This window comes from Accipiter gentilis, chromosome 9 (assembly GCF_929443795.1).
Source record: "Accipiter gentilis chromosome 9, bAccGen1.1, whole genome shotgun sequence".
Taxonomy (NCBI): Eukaryota; Metazoa; Chordata; class Aves; order Accipitriformes; family Accipitridae; genus Astur; species Astur gentilis.
Window position 1 is genome coordinate 32702667 of NC_064888.1, and position 9235 is coordinate 32711901.

At 37.4% G+C, this 9235-nt stretch overlaps 1 protein-coding gene across 3 annotated transcripts in view; it reads left to right on the forward strand.

The window, feature by feature from the left end:
- The window catches only part of SMC3 (structural maintenance of chromosomes 3), a 28838-nt gene extending 23245 nt beyond the window's left edge, over positions 1–5593 (forward strand). For 2 of the 3 annotated variants that reach the window (XM_049810225.1, XM_049810226.1), the window contains 8 exons: positions 412–519; positions 919–1027; positions 1677–1924; positions 2043–2255; positions 2971–3162; positions 3330–3507; positions 4121–4227; positions 4534–5593. In XM_049810225.1, the coding sequence (XP_049666182.1) occupies positions 412–519; positions 919–1027; positions 1677–1924; positions 2043–2255; positions 2971–3162; positions 3330–3507; positions 4121–4227; positions 4534–4605 (1227 nt within the window). In that variant the 3' untranslated portion in view covers positions 4606–5593. Of the gene's footprint in view, positions 1–411; positions 520–918; positions 1028–1676; positions 1928–2040; positions 2256–2970; positions 3163–3329; positions 3508–4120; positions 4228–4533 lie in introns of those variants that run through there. The other variant, XM_049810227.1, reaches the window with a different exon arrangement.
- The last annotated feature ends 3642 nt before the right edge of the window (positions 5594–9235 follow it).

Genomic DNA, 9235 nt, shown 5'->3' on the forward strand with positions numbered 1-9235 from the left:
ATTTATTGTTGTAAGGAATGATGTACAGTGTGGGAAAATAATGCCTTTAAGCACATAGTAGATGAGACAAAAACTAAGGTTTTGGTCTGACACCCATGTTGTTGAAAAAATACTACTGCTTAAGTATACTCTCTAAAGTTCTCCTGGGTTTAAGAATTGGATTCAGATGCTAATACAGTTTAAGAAACTTACTGATTTGTATGGTTGACTTTTCCACTTAAGACAGTTGCAAAAATACTTGCTACTTGGTTCTTTCTACCTGTTAAAATTAGAGCAACAGTCCAAAGAATTGTGCAATGTTTTAGTACAGAGTTGTGTAAAAAGTGGGGGTTTTTTGTCTGTTTGTCTTTTTTTTTAACAAGGAAAAGATAGTTGTTTGAGTCAGTTAAGGCAATTAATATACTTTTTCAGGAAAACAGACAGCTTTTGAATGAGAGGATTAAACTAGAAGGCATTATCACAAGAGTTGAAACATACCTCAATGAGAATCTGAGAAAACGCTTGGACCAAGTGGAACAAGTAAGGATTTTCTCTTAAATGTACTTTTGCAATCTGTTTGTCGTTTATTTCCAGGCCTTTAATGTATCAATTATTTGATAATGCAGGGTAATGAATGAGTATTTCTCTGTGATGGGGTTTGCTTCCCTATATACAAGCTGAGTGAAGTGTTTTACTTGCTTAAAATACTGTGCTGAAACGTATGTGAATTTTTGACAGAAATCCTACTGTAAATACACAGCCTGTGTATAAATAGGACCATCATAATGACAGGTTTATTTGAATATCTAACTGTTCTCTAAAACTTGATAAAATAGTTAATATACTTACATGTAGAGTAGCAGACGATAACTTGTTTGTCTGGCTTAAGCTTTGTTTCCCTCTGTGCTGAAGCCTGGTGGCATTTACTTTGTCCCATAGGAACTGAATGAGCTTCGAGAAACAGAAGGTGGCACAGTTCTTACTGCCACAACATCAGAACTTGAGGCTATCAACAAACGAGTGAAAGATACACTGGCACGGTCAGATGGTTGGTAGCATCATTTTTCTTGAAAGAAAATTCTCCAGGGTTTTGAAAGTTCACACATACCATATTTTGGTTTAGAAATAGACCATAATATGAGATGTAATCATTTATTCATTAATTTCAAATACGCTGTAGTAGTTACATAGTGTGTAACAGATTTTTTTCAAACTTAGCCCAAAAGATAAGTGAAACAAGATTTTATGCAAGTGTCCACAGTTGCACACCATAATGCCAATAAGTATGTGTTGGTGATAACAGACTTCTGGCTTCAGGGCATAGTACTTCTGAAGCAACCTTAATACAAGCATGATCTTGTATAGTGCTTGAATTTTGTCTAAGCTATCTAAAACTAAGTTGTTGTCAAAGAGGAAATAGTATCTGTATGGCTTGAACTTTTTTTGCTTCTTGTTCTGTACTTTAACAATATGACCTTAGTATGTTTGTTAGGTTTTCTTTAAGCCATATACTGATAGGGAAGGAAAGAAAGGTATTTTCAGCTTTTCATCTTAAAATCAATTTTCTAGTCCTTAATAGATCTTTTTCTTTAGATTAGCTTTTTATTTCATAAATACTTGACTGGATGATTGCTGATTTTATGCAGGGATGTAAGACTTAACCACTCTGGGTTTTGTGCTCTCACCCAATATCCCAGATCTGGATAATTCTATTGACAAAACAGAAGCAGGAATTAAAGAGCTTCAAAAGAGCATGGAACGCTGGAAGAACATGGAAAAGGAGCATATGGATGCCATTAATCATGATACAAAAGAACTTGAAAAAATGACTAACAGGCAAGGCATGCTCCTCAAGAAGAAAGAGGAATGCATGAAGAAAATCCGAGAGTTGGGTTCACTTCCACAGGAGGCTTTTGAAAAGTATCAGACTCTAAGTTTAAAGCAGGTAATAAGTATGCTTGGTTTCATATTTCATGACCTGAAATACTAGTCATGTACATCTTGAGTGTCAAATGTGGCTAGAATTGCAAGTCACTTTGATTATTAATATTTTCCATTTACAGTTATTCCGCAAGCTGGAGCAGTGCAATACGGAACTGAAGAAATACAGTCACGTTAATAAAAAAGCTTTAGATCAGTTTGTGAATTTTTCAGAGCAGAAGGAAAAATTGATAAAAAGACAAGAAGAACTGGACAGGGGCTACAAATCCATCATGGAGCTGATGAATGTCCTTGAGCTCAGGAAGTACGAGGCTATTCAGCTGACTTTCAAACAGGTAACAAAATGACAACAATTGTAAAGATGCTGGTGCTGAAATCAAATTGTCCCATTATGTAGCAGCTATATGGGAAGAAGCAGATATTAAGTACTTCTATAATAATAGTGGCCAGTATCATGTAACTTGAGGCTTGTGTTTTGTTTTTTGTTTTTAAATACTGAAAAAGAAATAGAATAGCATTTTAAATAGGTGCTCATCTTGGTTGTATTACAACTCTAGCTCTGCTTTAAATCTCTTAAATGCTTCTTTTCTGGTGAATCTTTGTACTATGTATGACCCTTTCTGGGGAATGTCTGGTAAAAAACTGCACAAAATCCATTATCCAAATTTAGTGAAAGTAATTCCTAATATTAACAAAGGATATTAACTACAAAGTGTGTGAAGTCTTCCCTTAAAATGTCATTTGCTTAACTGAGATGTCATCTGAAGTTTACTGAAACAAATCATACTTAGTTTTGCTGCTGCTTTTAGGTTTTAATTCTACCATTTTCTTGAAAAAACTTTGAGAAAATTCTCATACTATAGGAACAGTTGGCTTAGATGTTTTTAAACCAAGCTCTGTATAGCCTATGTTTCTTAATTCTGCTTAAGAATGAATGTGGATCTCTTGCTTTGAAGAAGATATTTGGTGTGATCATGTAAAAACAGCTGTTGCCTGCATTTGGTTTAGCTATGTAAAAATGAGCTGGTGTATTGACTGTTTCTTTTTCAGGTGTCAAAAAATTTCAGTGAAGTGTTCCAGAAGCTAGTCCCTGGTGGCAAGGCCACGTTAGTGATGAAGAAAGGAGATGTGGAGGGCAGTCAGTCCCAGGATGAAGGTGAAGGCAGCACTGAGAGTGAAAGGGGATCTGGATCTCAGAGCAGTGTTCCATCTGTAGACCAGTTCACTGGAGTTGGCATAAGGGTAAAGAAAAATATTTGTGTTTCAGTACTCTGAATATTCGCTTAGATTGCCTTTTAACTATATTTTTAAAAGGCAATGTTTAATTGGTCCTGTTTATTTACTATAATAACAAGTGATGTTGTGGTTTAATATTTTGAAATCATCTTGCTGTTGTATTGTTTTCTTAGGTATCATTCACAGGGAAGCAGGGTGAAATGAGAGAAATGCAGCAACTTTCAGGTGGACAGAAATCCTTAGTGGCCCTAGCCCTGATATTTGCTATCCAGAAGTGTGATCCAGCTCCATTTTACTTGTTTGATGAAATTGACCAAGCCTTGGATGCTCAGCACAGAAAAGCTGTTTCAGGTAACTGTCTATCTTTATTTGTCTTCATTGTGGTTGAAGGTGATCGTCTGTCTTTTCATCCCTGATGTTTAAGATAAAAACTTCTAATCATAAAGGCACATTTTTGAATATCCCAACACGTGTGTTAGAATTTAACTTTGTGCCTTCTGAAGCTTTCATGAACTTGATTTTATGTAGAAGTTCTGTGTTGTCTGCTGCGTCAAAACGGTCTCCTTACCATGCTTCAGTGTGATGGAAGTAGTTGTGTTCTGAGATGTAGCTTGATTTTTAAAATTGAACTTTTAGCTCATTGCATTGTTGGGACAGTCCTTACTCAGTATTTCATCATAGAAGTTTAATACCCCACTGATTTTGTTGAGTGGCTGGATTTGTCAGACTTGATAGTGGAATTAATGATACTTAAAAACCTGGTATGGATCCGTTCTTGATTTGTGGGTTTCTCCTTTTTTTTGTTTGTTTGTTTGTTTGGTTTTTTTGTTTGTTTGTTTTGTTGTATTAACCAGAACCTCATTTTGAGTAAGGAATAGCAAACTCTGTGCCAGTCTCATATTAGGATCTGTCCCACTTTACTGAAAAGATGACACTCATAAAGAATTTTTGTGTTCTTTTTTAGATATGATTATGGAACTAGCTGAACATGCTCAGTTCATTACAACAACTTTTAGGCCTGAACTGCTTGAGTCAGCTGACAAGTTCTATGGTGTAAAATTCAGAAACAAGGTAAATCATGTTTTATGGTGTTTACTGAGAACCTTATCAAGCTGTGCATTTGAGACTTAACAAGAGTTCAAAGTGAATTAGTCTTATTTCAGTGATTGATTTCTAGTTATGTCGTAGTCTTGTGTACAAGTTCTCTCCTTCCTGAAAAAGAACTTAAATATCTACACATGTCCCTTGTCATGTTCTTTAAAGGAAATCAGAAATTGATTATAGGCCTGTTGATGAGTCCTGAGCCTTCAGAAATAAGTCTGTCTTATTCTACAGGAGATAACTGTAATAAATGTATACTTCTTTTTGTTCCACCAGGTTAGTCATATTGATGTGATCACAGCAGAAATGGCCAAAGACTTTGTAGAAGATGACACCACCCATGGCTGAACGAAATTGTACTTGCTGCTTGTTTGGAAGATGTGTATAGTGCTGTTTTATGCCAGGGACCTGTAAATTTAAAATATTAAGTATTTAGTCCTTGTTTAAAATAGTTTTTGAACATACATTTTAACCAAGACCCCAGAAGGCTTAGTTTCAGAGGAGCTTGAGTATCCATTTTGTCTCTGTTGCTGTATTTTATAAGATAATTGTTAATGTTACCTTTATACAGTACCTGTAGTTTGGAAATTTTATTCTCTTCCCTCAACTCTTTTGTAAAGTGTCTGTTGCTGTTTTAAAGCTTTTCAGAAAGTGGTAGCTATTACTTCTTAAGTATAATTTTATCATTTATATTGCCTCACATGGTTTTTTTTAATGGCTTCAATTAAAATGATTGGTTTTATCGCTGTAACTTGTATACATTAAGTTTTTGGTTTATATTGTCTTTATTTAGAGGATTCCACTGAGATGGAGTAAATACTGTTTGGTCATACTGGAGCTGCATAGTTCAGAAGTATGAGACAAAGCAATTCTTTCAAGCCATGCTTAATTCTCTTTTTCCCCTTCTTTGCACATTGCCAATGCCATCAGAAAACCGTCCCAAATCTGTGCTTGTCCAAATTCATTGTGTTCTGGTTATTGAACTGAAAAAAAAGTAAGTATCAGAAGACACCGAGAAGCCTGAAGAGATGCTAGAATCAAGACAATCAAGAAAAATCACAGCCCCCTCTTTTTCCTGGCCCGTGTAACAATTCCTCCATCATATCCTTCAGCCTGAGAGACCACTAGAACTTGAACCAAGTGACAGTCACCAGTCAAAATGCAAATCTCTTCCTACTTCCTACTGTCTAGGCTTTTGGCAAAGGGGCATTGAATAATTTGATGTGTTATTCTGGAATACTTAAGGTTTTACCATGAGCCATGTATTTCTTAGATAGCAAAGCAGTTGTAAAACCAAAATCAGCTGGTGTTGCAATAGTGTGTGTATATATATATATATATATATATATATATAAAACAACAACCTTAAACAGCACCTTATGTAACTATAAATAGTACAGTGAGAAACAGTGAACTTGTATACTGCATTTACTCTGTAGGGCACTTTCAACGAAGCAGAAAAATAAAGCTGTCTGGTTTTCATCTGCAAGCACCCTTGCTTCCTGCTGAGAACTTCAGGAAGTGCAGGAGAGGAGAGCGTGAAGTGATTGCAGGTCTCCTGAGCTGAGGAGTGTATATACTTGCTGTACAAGGCAGGGTAAGAGAAGAATACTAAAGTTGGTATGGAGTACTTTCCCCCAGGGAATGATAATCATGTAGGAAATGACTACCTGCAGTAGGTCTTAAGCCTGAAGGAAGAGAATGTTGTACCTGACATTACAAAGCTTTCTACAGTTCCTAGGGAGTCAAAGTTCCTAGCGAGTCAACTACCTGTGTAGTAGACTTCCCTGAGTGAAGAGAGGGTAGGGTACAAAACATGAAAACAAACTCTTGAAGCCAAAGTAACCCCAGTGCCCCTGAAATTTTTAGCACGTGAGTAGACTTAGTATTTGAGAACCCTTAAGAATTTGAGATTTGTCCTCTGCTTACAGAGCTCTGAAATACATACTGAGGGTGGCTACAGAGCAAAGCATTCCCTGGTTACTTGCAGGTGAAAGGATTGAGTTCAAAGTCCAGAGAAGGACCCGAGGACCTAGCCACAGATTCATATCTAAGGTTACTGATTTCATGCAGTTTCATTCAGCACATGTAAGGACACACTTGAAGTGTCTGTAATCTATGGCCATCAGATACATAACTTGCCTGTGGTAATAGCAGACTGTGCTCTCTGCTAATTCGTTAGGCTTGCGAGTGCTAGGGTGTCACCTTGACAGTTAGTTTGAATTTTGGAAGAGAGAAGCAGTTTATAGGCCATGAAGCTAATTACTGTGCTTGTTAAGACATGTCATACTAAATCCATCTTAAGACTGATCATTAATTTTATCAAATCTCATTAAAGTGGGAGTAGATTAGTAGAGCAGAGTGGTGGTCTGTGGGGTTTTTTTGTACAGTGCTTAGCATAATAGAGCCTAAATGCAGCTGAATAACTTGAGTAATTTCAGCTGTGTTAGGATTTGTCCTCTGGGTTGAGTCTAGCATTAAGTTTGTTATCAAGGACAGTAGGAAAATGGGTAACTAGCAAGCTGGTGGAAACAACTGGATGCTGGGTTGATATTATGCAGGGTAAGAATAAAGAAGCCTTTAGCTATCACTTGAGTTACTTGTCCACTAAAGACCAAGGTTTAGAACTACTTGGCACAAAAGTTGGGAGATTTATCAAGACATTCAAAATCCCTTTTCAATGTAAGTTTGGGGATTGGTGGTTATTTTTTTGTTTAAACCTAAATGACTGCTAAACTTTATTCTGTCCTTTAAAAGTGGCATTTCTAGAAAGGTTACCTTCTAAGTTGACACCTTGTTTTCCTGTGAGCATACACCCCTTCCCACATGCTCATTGTCAATGCTGCAATGCCTCTTTGCTGTGCAGCCACACACTGCAAGAGTGAAAAAACCTACTGGCATCAGTTCTTTCATCTGGTTCACTGAGTGCATTGCCAGTAATGCTGGCATGCATGGGACTGGAATGGGAAAGGCTGAAATAACTTACACAGCATCTCTTCCACATAGATTTCAAAGCACAGCCATTGTGTGGTGCTGTGGATGCCCTACAGTGAGCTTGGGTTGCTGAGTTAGAAGCTATAGTTAGAATTGAAGAGGGCCTCAAATAGGGATGGAGTAAGGTAGGTTATCTAGCAAAATCCTTACTAGCTCACTATTGGAAAATAAGGTGCATGAGAGAGAACTGTATGGAAGTAGGAAAATCAGGATGTCGTCCTTTGCTGTGTGTTTTAAGTCCTTGTACAAAGAGGGAAGAACTGTCTTGAAAAAATGGCAGTACATACAACCTGAAGGAGGATTTTGGTTTTCCCAGCCTGGTTTTGGCTGTGGTTAAGCTCAGGAGTGGCAGAACTCTGTCTGCCCCCTAGTGTTTTGCTTCAGATCGCTGCAAATCTGAAGATGTGACACAGCTATTGCAAAATGCGGTGATGGGTGTGATAGGTTTCCAAGGTATATGTGTTTTGTTGTGTTCTGTTTGTGATGGTTCATATCTGGTAGTTTTGTAATTTACAAGTTGCCTTTTCTGTCTGCCAGTGCTTTAAATTCTTCCTAAAGTCTTAAAAATAAGCTGCTTTGAGAGTTGCTGTGCCCTTGAGCTTCTTCACGGGTGTCCTGTTTTTTCCACCTGGAAGTTTAAGGTAGAATTCAGTGAAACTACACGCTTGCTCTGAACTGTAGGACATCCCAGAAATAGTAGAAATCCTGGGTGGCCCATAGTGTGCCTACTCTTTATGCTTCTCAGAAACATGGCAACGAGGGGTTGGTGGTTTGTATTCTGGGTCGGTATCGGGAGTACAGCTTCTGTTGCCCTAGAAAAAAATCACTGGTGGCATGATCCAGATGCATGCAACTTTGAGAATGTTACCATTTTATTGTCTTTTTTCTGGTTGTACTTGTACTTCCAGTAAAACACAACTGTTGTTTTCTGGATGTTCACCTAGGGCTGTGTTTCCTACTGCAAGCTTGAAGGTCACTGGGGAAATACCAATGTAACTGCTGAAAGTCTCCAGTATAGGTGTTCAACTGTTCATTTTCTTAATATGTGAAACTTATCAGCTGAATTGCTGATAATTTCTGATACCTTAAGATAGTTTTAATCTCTAGCAAACATTCTTCAAGTACTTCATAAGATTAACACCTTCGAGTTTTGTATTTTTAGTCTTACGTAAATGTTACAAGATGTAGTTTGTAACTTTGGGCAGGAGATGGAGCCAAACTGGACTAAATGCAAAAAGGAAATTTGCTTTATTGTTGAGGGTAAAATCAAAGCTTTTCTATGAGGTTTTCGGAACTCCAGAGACTGTTACCGTGGTCACGAGGATCCTGAACGAATAGAGGAATACAGATTATAAATAGTTTTACATGGACAAGAATGTAAGTAAGTGGGAATAAATTACACTTTTTTGCTTAAAAATTTATAAAAGCCTTTAAGATTTTTAATAATTTGCTAAAATGTTCTTATTGACTAGAACTGTGCCATTCCAGAAAAATATATGCATAAATTTGTAAAAACAAGCATTGTACAGGTAAAGTAAAAAAACAAACCCAAATAAACAACAACAACAAAGAACCCTGAAAAATTATCACAAAAGTATAAGAATCTGGTTCCTCTGTGAGAAATGACTAATAATTCTGTCTAGTGAATGAACTCATCGTTCTTGCCTTACAGCTGAACCTGTGGGTGTGGGAAGTAATGATTCCCAAGGCAGGGATGAACAGAGGGGACGAGCTTCTGCTGTTAAATTTCATCCCTTAAATTGGAGGTATGATGTGAGTGACCCTGACTACTGAAGTTGGCAACGGCTGGGATCCTCCTGGCTGCTCCCATCTGAGTGTATTTACCTGCAGGCACACGAGTACTTCTGAAGAACAGCTGCTCTGGTTTTGGAGCACCAGGTTCTAATAGGTAACAGCTCTTCACCTGGGGGAGGAATGGCACTTTTTATACTGACTCTTAGTGGAGCCCTGCTGATTTTACAAG